We start from the raw sequence: 17614 nt of genomic DNA, 5'->3' as shown, positions 1-17614 counted from the left end.
AAGGGGAATGCAGCATGCTGTTAATTGGAACTTCTAAAATAACTAGCTACTCTACAACTCCTAGAAAACACTACTGCTTTTTTTTTTTTCCCAAATACTGAAGATCTTTACAAAGCCTGAAAGTGTTTAACTTGGGGGTAGAAGTCAAGGGGCAGGGGTGAACTAGCCCGAAAACAAAGTGATTTTATTAAACCAAAATAGGTTTCATTCGCCTCTGAAAATGAGAAAGCATAGATTTTTTTCCTTAGGCCCAATATTATGGCAAACTATAAGAAAGTCTTTTTAAGACAAAACAGAACACGACAGAGTTGATGCTTAGCTAGGAGCTGTTTGAAAGCTGCTAACGCCCCAAGAGGGTTTCTTTTGCCCGTGGAGTAGGGGTAAGCGTACGGAAGTTAGTTTTGGGGTTGGGGGGGGAGTCATTTTGGTTATTAGTAAATAAATCAAGCGGCAGAGAACATGAGGCCTAGGCCACTGCTGCAGGAGCCAAGGCCTAGCTCGCTCCCTCTCTTCCCAGCACAGTCTGGGTTTGATCTCAGAGCCCTGCGGATTGCCAAGGGAAAAAAAAAAAAAGAATCATATCGAACCACAAAAGCACATGGGGCGAATGTAAAATATAAACACGGCGTTGGGCTGTGAGTGGCTGTTATTAAAGGTCTGAATTACTAAACATGAGAGGCGGGGAAAGCCAGGCGGCCATTTCAATAATATAAACCTCCCCGAATTAGACATTATTCAAATGAGAGAGGTTCAGCTAACCAGAGCGTAAGAGGACCCAGCACCCAGCAAGAAAACAGGAGCAGAGAACCAGGAAGGGGGATCCCCGCCCCTACCCAACTCCCAACCGGTGGGGGGAAACCAAGAATATTATCAACTTGTCAGCGCAGCCGGTTCTGGGGCAAGGCAGGAGGGCAGCGCTTTCCGTCCGAGTTCCCGGGAGGCCTCCGGGCGCCGCTGCGGCCTGAGGGGGAGAGGCCCCCGAGGGCCCCCGGCCTCGCGGGTCTGGGTCAAGCGCAGCAGCGGGGGGCAGACAGGGTGGGGCAGGGGACCCGGAGCTCAGACCGCGCCAGGCACCTTCATTCGGCTCAATTCTCCCGAGAAACCACGGCCGCCGGGGAACAAGGGGCCTCCCCAGGACCCGCTGGGACCCCTGACCGGTGGCCTGGAGCACATGGGATGGCCTCAGAGGACCTGCTCCTCGGAGGAGAACTTTCCCCAAGGGCCGCTTTCAACCCAGTCCGCCCCCAAGGGGGCGAAGCGCCTACCGGCGCGGACTCCCCAGTCCCTGCGCCCGGAGGCCCCCTCGCAGCGCCCAGGACCGCTCACCCCTACCCATCCACAGCGCAGGCCCGGCTCGGGTCAGGCCACCGTACGGGGGATGAGTGGGGCGCGGCCGGGGCGCCCGGGGCCGTGACCCGCGGGCTCGGCCCCGCTCGGACCCCGGTGCGGCGGCGCGGCGCGGGCCGGGCACTGTCCGCGGGCGCACCCGGGCCGCTCTGCGGGCCGCCCCCCGCGGCCAGCAGCGCGGGGGAGGGGTCGCCCCGGCCCGCGCCGGGGGCAGGACACGTGCGGCGGTCCGGCCGCCGGGGTCCGCTCCGGCCCCGCCGCCTCCCCGGCATTGTGCTCGCCGCCACCTCCGTCTCGCCCTCCACGCCCCCCCACGCCGCGCCCGTCCGGCCCGGGTCGCCCGCCCGCGCCCCGCCGCGCCCCGCCGCGCCCCGCCGGCCCAGCAGCTATGAATATGTAAAACGTCTTTATTGTCCTCTCCCTCTGCCCCGGCCCCGCGGCCCCGCCGCGGACCCGCTTGGGTAGGGGCTCGGCGGCTAGGAGGCGGAGGCGGCCGGCGGAGGAGGAGGAGGAGGACGGTGCCGGCGGGCGGGCGAGCCCGCGGCGGGGTGGGCTCGGGGCAGGAGGAGAGCGGCAGATCGCAGCCCCCTTTGCCCCTCGTCTTCCCCCTCCGCCTGGCCGCTCCGAGGCTCTTTCCCCCTCCGCTAGGCGCCCGGCGGGGGCTCCGTGCTCCCTGGCCCCCCATCTCCCCGCCGTTAATTATAATAATCCTGAGTACTAATAAATTATGCTAAGTCGCGGGGGGGCAGCGGGAGCCGGGGTTGAGTATGAATATGAATATGTAAAATGCTGTAATGATTACCTGCTGCTGCTGCCGCCGCGGCTGAACTCTCATCTTGACTCGCTGCTCCTCCGTCCGCCATTTTGAATATTTTAACCAAAATCGCCCGGTCGATAAACCCTCCCTCGCTCCGGCTCCCCTCCCCCCGCCCGCCCTCCAGACCTCCTCCCTGCTCTCCGCCCCCTCCAGCTCCCGCCTCTCCGCGGGCGCGCGCCAGGGGGCGCGCGAGGCTGTCCCCCTGGAAGAGGCCCACCTCCACAGGGCTCTCTGCGCACGCGCTCCCTGGCAGCCGTGGCTCTTCAGTAGCTGAAGCGCCCTCAACCTGCGAGTCACTCCTTCGCTTCATCTTTTCCCGTCTGGGCTCTGCACATGCGCGAATTTCCCCACGCGCCTAAAAGGCGGTCTGCGCTTGCGCCATTTTCCCTGGCTCCCTCCTGATGTGTGAACTGTGAAGTGTAGTACGGAGCGCGTTTGTGGTATCTTAATATCCTCCCTTCTCTTCCCGCTTTACTCTCCTCCCGATTTTACTCTGGCTTCCCCCAGTGGCATGCTACAAGAAGGACAAGGGACCCAATGGCCAAAAGGGGAGAGACGCGCGAAGTGTCGGTGGGCGGACTGGCCCGCGCCCTCTTCGCTGCGCACTTTTTAAGGCTTTCCGCGCTTTTTAAACACCGACAACAAAGGACGGGCCGCTCCCCTGCTAGGTAATTTCCGGCCCTGTGGGCAGGTAGGGGCGGAAACCAGCGGCGGGGAACCGGGCTGGAGGCACCTGCTGGGCCAGGCGCTGGCCTCCCGCTTTAAGTTTGAATCCGAATTAGTCCCCGCCCTCAACCTTGCCGATGCTGGAGACCTGACCCGGGCCGATGCGAGGGGGAGTGTCCTGTGATTCTTTTAGTTAGCCCCAGATCTTCTGCTCTACTTGTTTTCAACACCCGGCTGGCTTGCACGTTATCTGGAAGTTTTATTAAGCCGCCAGTTCCCGCCCCTACCCTTTCAGGTGCCTTGATCGCCGCGCACCGGATGGAAGCAAATAGCCGACCTCTGGTCTCCAGATAAGCATTCTTCCCTTCCTTTCGGTAATGAACATCTTTTGAAACCTAGCATAAACTGAAAACCCACGACCTAGTCAATAAAAAAATGTCGAAATCAGCGGTAGCTTCATCAAGAATTTTACTTTGTTGCTTCTCAAGGTAAATATGAAAAGCAGGCGTTTTCCGATGTAGATATCTTTGCTTGTAACTAGTCATAATGTTCTAAGATTTCTTTATCTAAATTTAATAGATTTTCCTGGACAAGACCCGGGTCTAATTATTTTACGAATTTTTAAGCCCTGTGATTTTTCCTTTTTTTTTTTTTAAGAGGAGTGTACTGTATTTGATGATTACCAAATAAAAGTTTTTTTAAAAAAATCAGTTTTAGGTAGTCTTGAGGAGAAAAAAATGTAAGATTTAAATTGAGAAGGATTACAAATTCTGGTCTTCCCAGGTGGCTCAGATGAAGAATCCGCTGGCCAGTGCAGGAACTGAAGGAGACTGGGGCTCCGTCTCTGGGTGATGAAGATCCCCCTGAGGAGGACATGGCAGTGGCATTCCTGCCGGGATAAGCCCATGGACAGAGGAGCCAGTTAGGCTGCAGTCCAGGGAGTCGAAAAGAGGAGGACACGACTGAGCACGCAGGCACAATTTCTGCACTGAGGAAAAAAACTGATCACTAGGAGATAGCCAGCCATTGTTTAATAGCTGAAGTTTTAATCATTGTTCTTAGCCTGCTCATTGAATTTCTTACACTGTGCAAGTACAGTTAAACCTATTGTCGATGTCAGCCAATGAATTCCAGGTGGTATTGATTTATTCATGGCAGTTAAGGCCTAGGGTGTATGCATGACTCTAAGCCAAATAATTGGGCTACCCTATAATCTAATTATTTCAGACAATGGCCAACCAACACACAGTTAAACAAATGCAAAATTTAATCATGTTACAATTAATCTGTAAATATAGCATATTCACCAGCATTGCTATTAATAGAAAGTCTCAGAATCCTTAATCTATTTGAAAGTTGCTCACTTGTGTCAGACTCTTTGCGACCTAGCAGACTGTACAGTCCGTGGAATTCTCTGAGCCAGGATACTGGAGTGGGTAGCCTTTCACTTCTTCGGAGGATCTTCCCAAACCAGGCATCGAACCCAGGTCTCCCACATTGCAGGCGGATTCTTTATCAGCTGAGGCACAAGGGACAAAGTTAAGTACATGACCCTGCTTTAAGGGCAACAAATTTGAAGTCATCTCCACTAAGAAAAAGAAATTAAATACCCTTGTTTAAATTCTTCTATTTAATCTTTGTTTTGCTCTTTGTTTCAAAAAGTAAATTAATATGACTTTCAGAAAGGAACTGAAGCCACTGCATCTGCTATTCATTATTATTTTATTTATATAAAAGGAAAAGTTTTATGGAATGAACTTTTATGTAAAGAAAAATAGCTCTGTGAGGAAAAGAAAGCTGAAAATACTATGTATCAGTGATTCATCTTCCTCTTGATGGTAATATTTGTGTTTCCAAATGTATGCTCAGTTCAGTTCAGTTCAGTTGCTCAGTCATGTCCAACTCTTTGCAACCCCACAGACTGCAGCACACCAGGCTTCCCTGTTCATCACCAATTCCCAGAGCTTACTCAAACTCATGTCCATTGAGTCAGTGATGCCATCCAGCCATCTCATCCTCGGTTGTCCCCTTCTCTTCTGGCCTTCAGTCTTTCCCAGAATCAGGGTCTTTTCCAGTGAGTCAGTTCTTCACATCAGGTGGCCAAAGTATTGGAGTTTCAGCTTCAGCATCAGTCTTTCCAATGAATATTCAGGACTGATTTCCTTTAGGATGGACTGGATGCATCTTCCTGAAGTCCAAGGGACTCTCAAGAGTCTTCTCCAACACCACAGTTCAACGGCATCAATTCTTAGGCGCTCAGCTTTCTTTATAATCCAACTCTCACATCCATACATGACTACTAGAAAAACCATAGCTTTCACAAGACAGACTTTTTTGTTGGCAAAGTAATGTCTCTGCTTTTTCATATGCTGTCTAGGTTGGTCATAACTTTTCTTCCAAGGAGCAAGTGTCTTTTAATTTCATGGCTGCAGTCACCATCTGCAGTGATATTGGGACCCAAGAAAACCAAAGTCTGTCACTGTTTGCATTGTTTCCCCATCTATTTGCCATGATGCCTTGATCTTAGTTTCCTGAATGTTGAGTTTTAAGCCAACTTTTTCACTCTCCTCTTTCACTTTCATCAAGAGACGCTAGTTCTTCTTCACTTTCTGCCATAAGGGTGGTGTCATCTGCATATCTGAGGTTATTGATATTTCTCCTGGCAATCTTGATTCCAGCTTGTCCTTCATCCAGCCTGGCATTGTGCATGATGTACTCTGCATATAAGTTAAATAAGCAGGGTGACAATATACAGCCTTGATGCATTCCTTTCCTGATTTGGAACCAGTCTGTTGTTCCATGTCCAGTTCTAACTGTTGCTTCTTATCCTGCATACAGATTTCTCAGGAGTCAGGTCAGGTGGTCTGGTATTCCCATCTCTTGAAGAATTTTCCAATTTGTTGTGATTCACACAGTCAAAGGCTTTGGCATACTCAATAAAGCAAAAGTAGATGTTTTTCTAGAACTCTCTTGCTTTTTCGATGATCCAGTGGATGGTGGCAATTTGATCTCTGGCTCCTCTGCCTTTTCTAAACCCAGCTTGAACATCTGGAAGTTCACAGTTCATGTACTGTTGAAGTCTGGCTTGGAAAATTTTAAGCATTACTTTGCTAGGGTGTGAGATGAGTGCAATTGTGTGGTAGTTTGTGCATTCTTTGGGATTGCCTTTCTTTGGGATTGGAATGAAAATGGACCTTTTCCAGTCCTGTGGCCACTGCTGAGTTTTCCAAATTTGCTGACATATTGAGTGCAGCACTTTCACGGCATCATCTTTCGGGATTTGAAATAGCTCACCTGGAATTCCATCACCTCCACTAGCTTTTTTTTGTAGTGATGCTTCCTAAGCCCTACTTGACTTCACATTCCAGGATGTCTGGCTCTAGGTGAGTGATCACACCATCATGGTTATCTGGGCCATGAAGATCTTTTTTGTATAGTTCTTCTGTGTATTCTTGCCACGTCTTAAATCTTCTGCTTCAGTTATGTCCATACCATTTCTGTCCTTAATTGTGCCTATCTTTGCATGAAATGTTCCCTTGGTATCTCTAATTTTCTTGGAGATCTTTAGTCTATCCCATTCTATTATTTTCCTCTATTTCTTTGTACTGATCACTGAGGAAGGCTTTCTTATCTCTCCTTGCTATTCTTTGGAAATCTGCATTCAAATGGGTATATCTTTCCTTTCCTCCTTTGCCTTTAGCATCCCTTCTTTTCTCAGCTATCTGTAAGGCCTCCGCAGACAACCATTTTGCCTTTTTTCATTTCTTTTTCTTGGGGATGGTCTTTATCACTGCCTCCTGTACAATGTCAGGAATCTCCATCCATAGTTCTTCAGGGACTCTATCAGGTCTTATCCCTTGAATCTATTTGTCACTTTCATTGTATAATCGTAAGGGATTTTATTTAGGTCATACCTAAATGGTCTAGTGGTTTTCCCTACTTTCTTCAATTTAAGTCTGAATTTGGCAATAAGGAGTTCAGGATCTGAGCCCAGGGCCTAGCACAATAACTGAACATAGTAGATAGTCATAAATATTTGTTGAGTAAGAAATAATAAATGATACAGTTATATATGTTAGGATTATTTTAAAAATTGATACATCATCTATTCGACAAATAGTTTTGAAATCTTCATTCTGCCATAAACTTTACTAGGTGTTAAGGATATGAAATATGTTTTTTTCCAGTGGTCATGTATGGATGTGAGAGTTGGACTGTGAAGAAAGCTGAGCACCGGAAAATTGATGCTTTTGAACTGTAGTGTTGGAGAAGACTCTTGAGAGTCCCTTGGACTGCAAGGAGATTCAACCAGTCCATCCTAAAGGAGATCAGTCCTGGGTGTTCATTGGAAGGACTGATGCTGAAGTGGAAACTCCAGCACTTTGGCCACCTGATGCGAAGAGTTGACTCATTGGAAAAGACCCTGATGCTGGGAGGGATTGGGGGCAGGAGGAGGAGGGGACGACACAGGATGAGATGGCTGGATGGCATCACCGACTCCATGGGCATGAGTTTGAGTCAACTCCGGGAGTTGGTGATGGACAGGGAGACCTGGCGTGCTGCAATTCATGGGGTCGCACAGAGTCGGACACGCCTGAGCGACTGAACTGAACTGAACTGAAGGATATGAAAATGTGTAAGATACTGCTTTGACCCCAGCAGACTTTGTGTATCAACTTTTTAAAATCCTTACAACTCTGGAGAATAAGAACTCTGATTATCCCAGTTGTCCAGGAGGGGGAAATTGAGTCATATAGATATTATGTAACTTACTTGTATTAGTCAGTGTTCTGCAGAGAAACAAAACCAATTGGAGTTACACACACACACACACACACATATATATATATATATATATATATATGTATATGAAAGAAATGTTTTATAAAGAATGAGCTTATATAATTATGGAGGCTGAAAAGTCTCCAGATCGGCAGTTTGAAGGCCCAAGAAGCAATGTTGTGTTCCAGTCCAAGTGCAAAGGCCTGATTCAACTTTATATTCTTTCCATCGTTATTCTAATCCCCTAATATCCATTTCCATACTTGTTCCCAAGATTTCTGTCTGTAACAGTTATAAGACTCAAGGAGTTCATTTGAAGTGTTGTGCACACCCTCATAAATTAGGTAATTTCCAGTTCATGATGGGCAGCTCAAGTCTCATGGTAATTTGGTGGCCCATCGGTAAGCATTCAGTCTCTATTGAAGTCCAGTAGTAGGCCAAGAGCTATTTCCCAAAAGGAGAGTAGTAATCTATAGAAAATGTCAGGGCTTTGCTCTGAAGTCCTAAGGGTTTGCCTGTGGTTCAGTCGGAGACTAGCTGCATCCCCCGCTATGACTGACATGTGGAGCATCTTTGGATCTGCCAGGTCCTATGGCCCGTGTGCTGGAGCAGCTTGCACAGCTGTCTGGACTTGTTGCGGAGCTTTCCCTTATGCTGGGTCTCATTCAAAATTCACGGCTTTTTGAGTCACTTGGTAAGTAGGTTGAAATAACCCAAATGTGGGCTGTTTCCTCTAAAATCCAAACCCCGCTAGGCACTGTGCCTCTTTTTTTAGTTGTAGGAGGAGCCAGATGCAACAATTTATCCTTCACCTTAGAAGGGATATCTTGATGTGCACCACACCACTGGGTCCCTAGAAATTTCACTGAGGTAGAAAGCCCCTGAATTTGTCAGACTTATTTCTCACACTTTGACACGTAAATGCCTTACTAGTTTAAAGTTGCCAGTTGAAGTAGTTACTACTTCTTCCTTACTAGGTCCAATCAGCATGATGTCATCAATGCAATGAACTAGTGTAATAGCTTGTGAAAGAGAAAAGAAAGCAAGATCCTGCAAACTGCATTGTGATTCCCAGCTGGTGAATTGACATACTTCTGACGTGGGATGGTGAAGGTGTATTTGCTGCAAACAAACTGCTTCTTGTGGGTCTTATTAACAGGGATGGAAGAAAAGGCATTTGCTAGATTAATAGCTATATACCAGGGGATGTGTTAATTTGCTCTAGCTTTGAAACCACATCTGGTACAGCAGCTGTCAGTGAGGTCAACACCCAGTTAAGCTTTGGTAATCCTCTGTCATTTTCCAAGATCTATCTGTCTCCTGTATAGACCAAATAGGAGAGTTAAATGGGGATGTGGTAGGAATAACCACCCCTACAACTTTCAGATCCTTGATGGTGGAACTAATCTTTACAATCCCTCCAGTAACGCAGCATTCCTTTTGATTTACTATTTTCCTGGATAGAAGTAGGTCTAGTGGCTTCCACCTGGCCTTTCCCACGTAATAGCCTTGACTCCCCAGGTCAAGGAACCAATGTGTAGGTTATGACAACTGCTTCCATTTTCCAGGGTGGGGGAAATTGAGGCATAGAGGTAGTAAGTAACTTAACCTTTGTCACCCCACTTAAACAGTAGAACTGACATTCAAACACTGTTCAGGGATTGTACTCCTTAACACTGATGCTTGCTTTGGATCAGGCCAAACCCTGGAGGTGCATAAAGTTCATGTGGTAAGAGAACATATTAACACATAACGTCCCTGTATGTAATCTCATAATTACAATACAGACATGGATGCAAATTTATGTTCACTAAAAAGCATACATACAAATAGCAGCTCTGTTATAGTTGCCAAATCTAGAAACAATTCAAAGGCTCTTAAACAAGTGAATGGAAAAAAAAACTGGAGTACATTCATAACGTGGAATACTATTTTGCAGTTTAAAAAAAAAATGAATTATTGACAAATGCAAGAACTCTCAGAGGCATTATACTAAATGAAAGCAGAAAATCTCAAATCATGCTGTATGATTCCATTTGCATGACATCTTTGAAATAAAACTGGTCAGTAGATGCCTGCAGGTAATGGTGAAAGAAGGTGCATGTGTGTGTGTGTGTGTGTACATATATATATATATATATATATATATTCACACCATATACATATAAGGTACAGAAGTAGTACAAAGGTATGATGAGTCTACCTAGAAGTTACTGTTACTGGATGTTCTTTAGTTGACAGCAGTAATGTGTGGATGTGAATGTGTAAATCTATGCTGCTAAAGGGTAACACATAAGCCTTTGTAGCTAGGTGTGGCCATGTGATTAAATTTTGCCTTTTGGGTTTTAAGGAATTGTTGGGTTGGCTTTCTAGGAAGCTTCTAAAAGAAGAGTTACTTTGTTCTTCATTTTCCCTTCCTGCTGCCTGGAATGCAGATGTGAAGACTGAAATTCCTGCAGCTTTCCTGGACCATGGAGTACCATTCTCAAGAGAGAACATGTTAGAAACAACAAGCCAATCAGCTGAAGGGAAGCCTGGGACTGGGACTGGGCCGGACACAGAATTCCTTGTACTGAAGTTAACTCTCCGTGCTGCTAGATAGTTTTGTTAAAGACTGAGGAATCCAGACTCTGGGAGATGTATTTTAATGATTCTAATTACCTTAGCTGAATAAATTAAAAACAATTGTATTTTTATAAACATCTCCAACATTTTAGCTATTCATAAAGACTATCATTCTAATATAGCAAATTAATTTCTCTAGTGACCTAAGGTGTATTTCATAACTAGTTACTCTTATAGCAGAGTTTTCAAGCCATGTTTCATGAAGATCTTAGGCCTGGCCTTAAGAGAGGGTGAAGACCAACCCCTCCACCTCCTCTTTAGCTGAAATGATTTTACTTTACCTGTACTGGAAATCAAGATAAGATTCATTTGAAAACATGGTATCACTACTTTAAAGCATTATATATAATCCATATATATATATATAAAATGTATATGTGTGCTAAGTTGCTTCAGTTGTGTCCGAATCTTTGCAACCCTATGTACTGTAGCCCACCAGGCTCTTCTGTCCATGGGATTCTCCAGGCAAGAATACTGGAGTGGATTGCCATGCCCTCCTCCAGGGGATCTTCCCAACCCAGGGATTGAACCCACGTCTCCTACATTGGTAGGTGGATTCTTTATCACTAGCACCACCTGGGAAGCCCCCATATGTATACATATACATACATACATACATATACATGTGTATATATATATATATATATATATGAAATTTACTATCCTGGGAGATTCAACCAAGATGTTTCATTGCTTAAAGCTACATATACTATGAGTGCTTCTTTGGAGTGGAGCAAGATTAGCAACAATGACTTTAAAAATTTTCATGATAAAATGATCATGACCTTTGTATAAGTAGCATTGGGACCTTGATCTCCTTTTTCTCCATGTCTTACGGTGTACCCAGAATTTTTCCCAAGGAAGACTTTGATCTTGCCTCAGATATTTCCGTGATCCTCCTCTATGAGCAGGTGGAGATGGCCTCTATTAAATTAGTAACTGTATCCTGATCACATATCTTAACTTTCATAAAGGGATGTCAAACCTACTTACTGTAGCTACCTGCTGCAATTTATGTTTCTACCCTTAATGTACAATGTATAGTATGTACTTTTTCAAGAATGTACACTGAAATCTTTAAAAGTCAATACTTATCAGAAAGCTCAGTATCATTGATGGAGAACTGATAGACATATAGTCCATGGTCCCCTCTGGTTCAGGGTCAGCAAATTTTTGTCACAACTCATATAATATCTTATTATATTATAATATTTTATACTGACATTAAGAAGAGGTGGCAAGAATACACAGAAAAACTATGCAAAAAAGATCTTCACTACCCAGATAATCATGATGGTGTGATCACTCACCTAGAGCCAGACATCCTGGAATGTGAAGCCAAGTGGGCCTTAGGAAGCATCACTATGAACAAAGCTAGTGGAGATGATGGAATTCCAGGTGAGCTATTTCAAATCCCGAAAGATGATGCCGTGAAAGTGCTACACTCAGTATGTCAGCAAATTTGGAAAACTCAGCAGTGGCCACAGGACTGGAAAAGGTCCATTTTCATTCCAATCCCAAAGAAAGGCAATCCCAAAGAATGCACAAACTACCACACAATTGCACTCATCTCACACCCTAGCAAAGTAATGCTTAAAATTTTCCAAGCCAGACTTCAACAGTACATGAACTGTGAACTTCCAGATGTTCAAGCTGGATTTAGAAAAGGCAGAGGAGCCAGAGATCAAATTGCCACCATCCACTGGATCATCAAAAAAGCAAGAGAGTTCTAGAAAAACATCTACTTCTGCTTTATTGAGTATGCCAAAGCCTTTGACTGTGTGGATCACAACAAATTGGAAAATTCCTCAAGAGATGGGAATACCAGACCACCTGACCTGACTCCTGAGAAATCTGTATGCAGGATAAGAAGCAACAGTTAGAACTGGACATGGAACAACAGACTGGTTCCAAATCAGGAAAGGAATGCATCAAGGCTGTATATTGTCACCCTGCTTATTTAACTTATATGCAGAGTACATCACGCACAATGCCAGGCTGGATGAAGGACAAGCTGGAATCAAGATTGCCAGGAGAAATATCAATAACCTCAGATATGCAGATGACACCGCACTTACGGCAGAAAGCGAAGAACTAAAGAGCCTCTTGATGAAAGTGAAAGAGGAGAGTGAAAAAGTTGGCTTAAAACTCAACATTCAGAAAACTAAGATCGTGGCATCTGGTCCCATCACTTCATGGCAAATAGATGGGGAAACAATGGAGACAGTGACAGACTTTATTTTTGGGGGCTCCGAAATCACTGCAGATGGTGACTGCAGCCATGAAATTAAAAGACACTTGCCTTATGCATCCAACCTGGACTGGCGTGCGTGAGACAAGTGCTCAGGGCTGGTGCACTGGGATGACCCAGAGGGATGGGATGGGGAGGGAGGTGGGAGCGGGGTTCAGGATGGGGAACACATGTAAATCCATGGCTGATTCATGTCAATGTATGGGAAAAACCACTACAATATTGTAAAGTAATTAGCCTCCAACTAATAAAGGAAAAAAAAAAAAAAGACACTTGCTCCTTGGAAGAAAAGTTATGACCAACCTAGACAGCTTTTTGAAAAGCAGAGACATGAAACTTTGCCAACAAAGGTCCGTCTAGTCAAGACTATGATTTTCCCAGTAGTCATGTATGGATGTGAGAATTGGACTATAAAGAAAGATGAGCTCCGAAGAATTTATGCCTTTGAACTGTGGTGTTGGAGAAGACTCTTGAGAGTCCCTTGGACTGCAAGGAGATCCAACCAGTTCATCCTAAAGGAAATCAGTCCTGAATGTTCATTGGAAGGACTGATGCTGAAGCTGAAGCCCCAATACTTTGGCCACCTGATGCTAAGAGCTGACTCATTTGAAAAGACCCTGATGCTGGGAAAGGTTGAAGGCAGGAGGAGAAGGAGACAATAGAGGATGAGATGGTTGGATGGCATCACTGACTCAGTGGACATGGGTTTGAGTAAACTCTGGGACTTGGTGATGGACAGGGAGGCCTGGCGTGCTGCAGTCCGTGGGGTCACAAAGAGTCAGACACGACTGAGCAGCTGAACTGAACTGAACTCTTGTACTGTCTGTTCCAAGCCCCTGGACACCTTCTTTAATCCATAACCCTTTCTTAAGCCAAGCCTTGACTGTTGCTCATGTTTCTTCCAACCTGTGCCTCAGGCAGTCATTGGCATTTCATCAATTTTGGCATTCAGGATGAAATCCACTTCTAATTCCATCTCTAGGTATTCTTAAAAGCCAAACTGTCAGAGAGCCATGCACTTGAAAACAGTCATTTTGTTTGCCTGTAAGATTCTTTCCTAGAATTATGCTTGGATTTATGTCATCAGCCTACATTAAAATTATAAGGAGGAAAAAAAAACTGAGGAATGTATCATACTTACTGTTAAGAGTGTTTTTGGCGTGTCTGTTTCCTTTCTGAGGATTTTTTCTTGGTATCTGAAGGGCCAAGGTGAAGTAACTTGTTCAAGTTCATACAGTAAGGAGCTAGGAGTTGAATGAAAGACTGCCTGATTCCATAGCGTCTCTAGGACATCAGATCTGCTCTGTGCCTTGGCTGCCCTCTGCCTTCCCAAGCTGCCTTCTACTGCATGTAGACAGCCAGGCCTTTGCTTTGTTTGCATGTTTCTCTATTTCCCCTCCTGCATTCATCGATTCCATTTCTGCCCTTTCTATTTTTTCCCTGTCTCTTCCTATCCTTCCTCATAAGCTATTTCTAAATAAACTCTTGCATTTACTCATCTACATATTATAGTCTGATATCTGCTCCAATCATTTTCCTGAAATTACTTTATTAGAAGTTACTGATGACCTCCCAACTGCAAAATTTGGTAACACTTCCAGTTTTCATCCTGTTCCATCTCTCAGCAGTTGGACAACAGCAATGGTTCCTTCCTTCTTAAAACCACCTGTCCAAATCTAGCTTCAGTGACAAGTTTGTGCTCCACTGTTTCCTCTGATCTCTCTAAACACATCTTGGATTTCCTGGCTGGATCCCCTTCTTCCCATCTAATGTATGTGCTCTCCAAGGATCTGCCCTTGTCTGTTTCCTCATTGCTGCAAGCCTGTTTGATGTCATTATTATCCCCACAATTTTAACTGTTATCTCTCTGAAGCCAACCCCCAAAGCTACACCTTCAGTCCTGACCTCACTCCAGTGTCAAACTATGTTTGTTACATTTCTTTCTTTCATCAGAGTATAAAATATTCAAGGGCTGGACTATATTGTCCTCTTTATTTTTTCTCTTTTTGTGTTTTATGTTATAGCACAAACCTAGATATAGTCTTTGCTTAACAATTTTTAAAAAACAATTTTTACATACTTCCTCATATATTTTAGTGGCCATCCAGTGCAGCTAAGAAGACTTTATTCTCTCACAAGCATTCATCAAGTACCTACCATGCACTCGGCATTACTCCAGGCAAAACATTTCCTTTAGTTTCTTGGAACACCTTGGGGTGAGTACACATTTAATTCAGTTTTTCAACGCCCAAGTCTACCTCGATAACTCTATATCTTATCTACTCCAAGATGCACATTTTTTTTTTTCACATTTTAAGATCTTTTAAATCAAGATTCATCTTAGTATATAAGAAAATGTTGTGTCATAGTTTAATTGGCAGCACTTCTTAATAGTATATTAAATTATAGTACATTTTACAAGCAATGACATATTAAATCAACAAAGTATGATACTGTGTATAGAAAACAAAGGTTTAGAAACTTCATTCTATTGTTTAATCATCCAAGAAATATTTAATTATCCTGAGTATGCTAGAGTTTCTAAGGCAGGAAAAGAAATATTTTAAAGGAATTTTCAATAGTAAGGATTAAAACAAAAGGGAAGGGACTTCCCTGAGCAGAGATGTTTCACACCCAGTATTTTCTCTGCTGTAAATTTACGGCAGTGATAGATAAACTACAAGGAACGAGAACCAAACAGGAGTGGGCCCCAAAGCAGTTATTCTTTCCGTGAATCAGGAATAGCACAGAAGTGGGTCTGCCGCTGTGGGCCTGTTGGGCTGCAAGCCAGGAGGAAGGCAGTGGTGCTGGGATTTTAGTGCCACAAAGAGAAAGAGCTAGAACTAGGCTCATGACTTGAAGCATCTTGGCCCCACCGCCCCCCGCCACAACACACACACACTTTTTGTAATTGGTGGTGTTTTGTTACAATTTTATCTTCCATAAATCTTATATAAGTCATTTTATATAGATATATCTTACATAAATAAAAAATAAAAACTACAGCATTTTATGATATAATACAAGGAATTCTTATGTTTACACCATTTCCCACTTCCTCTTCTCTTTAGGAAATCATTTTTATTTATTTGTTGCTTATCCCTCTAAATCTCTTCTTGCTGCTGCTGCTGCTAAGTCACCTCAGTCGTGTCTGACTCTGTGCAACCCCATAGGCGGCAGCCCACGAGGCTCCACCGTCCCGGGGATTCTCCAGGCAAGAACACTGGAGTGGGTTGCCATTTCCTTCTCCAAGGCATGAAAGTGAAAAGTGAAAGTGAAGTCGCTCAGTCGTGTCTGACTCTTCCTGACCCCATGGACTGCAGCCTACCAGGCTCCTCCGTCCATGGGATTTTCCAGGCAAGAGTACTGGAGTGGGGTGCCATTGCCTTCTCCGAAATCTCTTCTTACAACCACATAAGTTCTTATTTCCCTCTCTTTCTTATACAAAATATAGATGCCATATGTACTGTTCCATACCTTGCTTTTTTCACATATCTGTATATCCAGAAAATTGTGTCATATCAGTATTTGGAGACTTTACTTACCATTTTTGTGGCTGTGTGTACTTCATTGTGTGCACAAACCATGGTTTACTCACCCATTCCTCTCTTGCAGAACACAAGCTATTTACAAACACTTCATGTTACTCACAACCTTCTACCTATGGCATTTTATACTCCTTTTTATACTCTATTTTATACTCACACACCTTTATAGATGGAAGCTGAGTAAAACTGCTGCTTGACTGCTGCCTGGAACTACAGCTTTATAGGAAGTTGAGAAGTTAGTCAAGTAGGAAGACCAAGGCACAGCCTTGTTACCAAGAAGTAAGTAGAATTGCTCCTTGGATTGTTCTAGTGTTGCAGGAGCCTCTAAGCACCATCAGTACACTTAGTTATGGACCAAAATTTTAGGAGGTGGTGTGGTGTTAACTACAAAACTATTAAACAGCCAAAGAAAGAGAGAGACTTCAAAACAAATATGCACATATGTATGCATATAAATGTATATATTAAAAAACCAAAACATATGTGTGTACTAATATATAATATATTTTTCAAATTGTTAATATTAAATAAATTTAAAATTATGTTAACTTATTTAAAATTACATTTAGCTTATATTAAAGCAATTTATCCACTTTTTAAAATTGGATCTATATCTCAATGGGCTTCCCTGGTGACTCAGATGCTAAAGAATCTGCCTACAATTCAGGAGACCTGGATTCGATACCTGGGTCAGGAAGATCCCCTGGATAAGGAAATGGCAACCCACTCCAGTACTTTTACCTGGAGAATTCCATGGACAGAGGAGCCTGGCAAGCTGCAGTCCATGGGGTCACACAGAGACAGACATGACTGACTAACACTTTCACTTTCAATAGCTCTGGAGGTAGAAGTGATAGTCAAAATATTAAACACTTGGTATGGTACAAGCATGGATGGAATAGAACAGACAACCAGTCCATCAGAGTAGATGCCAGCTATACCTTACCTATTGAGTTTCAGCCCTGTCTGTAAAGACCATCTCATGAAACTTATTATAGGACATTGAGATATAAGGAGATTTAATACTACTCTGATAGAGTTTAATGCACAAAAGAAAGAGAGATCTCTGCCCCGTTTGGGAAATCATGGACCTCAGTGCTTTGGAAAAGGGATCAGCAGCACCAATCAAATGCAATAGCAGTGTCTAGAGAGGGGAGCTTATAGACAAATGGGCATAAGATGGGCGCTCTCTCTGGTAACTGGTCAGTTGTATTTGAGAAGGGAATAGAATGTAATCCTTAGGTGACTTCTGGCATCAGCCAGATCTGAGATCAATCCCATTCTGCTTCTCACTCACTGTTTAACCTCATGCCAGAGACCTGAATGCCTTTTACTTTAGGGTTTCCTCTAGAAAATAAGGGTTGCAGTACTCTCTCCATGGTCCCTGTTGTTGCAGGTGGTGGGAAGATCATGGAACACACCCACCAAGTCCCACCACTCACAGGGACTAGTCCGACACGAGTTGACACACAAGTCCCCATCTTGATCATAGCCAGGGAGGGATAGGGAGAGAACAAACTGGTATTTACTGAGCTACTGTGCTTCTCTTTTGTTTCACTTCAGGTCCATAGCTATCCT

General features: G+C 44.2%; 1 protein-coding gene and 1 long non-coding RNA gene across 2 annotated transcripts in view; one reads left to right on the top strand and one right to left on the bottom strand.

The window, feature by feature from the left end:
* Positions 1-2611, bottom strand: part of POU2F1 (POU class 2 homeobox 1) — a 205293-nt gene extending 202682 nt beyond the window's left edge. The window contains exon 1 of the mRNA XM_061120175.1: positions 2150-2611. Within this exon, the coding sequence (XP_060976158.1) occupies positions 2150-2474 (325 nt within the window). The 5' untranslated portion in view covers positions 2475-2611. The remainder of the gene's footprint in view (positions 1-2149) is intronic.
* A 440-nt stretch (positions 2612-3051) lies between these two features.
* LOC133040454 (uncharacterized) lies at positions 3052-10545 on the top strand. Its single transcript, XR_009688963.1, has 3 exons — positions 3052-3318; positions 7018-8306; positions 10048-10545. It is a non-coding gene; the product is annotated as an uncharacterized LOC133040454 (long non-coding RNA).
* Positions 10546-17614: the final 7069 nt, after the last annotated feature.

Source organism: Dama dama, chromosome 20, assembly GCF_033118175.1.
Source record: "Dama dama isolate Ldn47 chromosome 20, ASM3311817v1, whole genome shotgun sequence".
Taxonomy (NCBI): Eukaryota; Metazoa; Chordata; class Mammalia; order Artiodactyla; family Cervidae; genus Dama; species Dama dama.
This window is presented reverse-complemented; position numbering and strand designations above follow the sequence as displayed.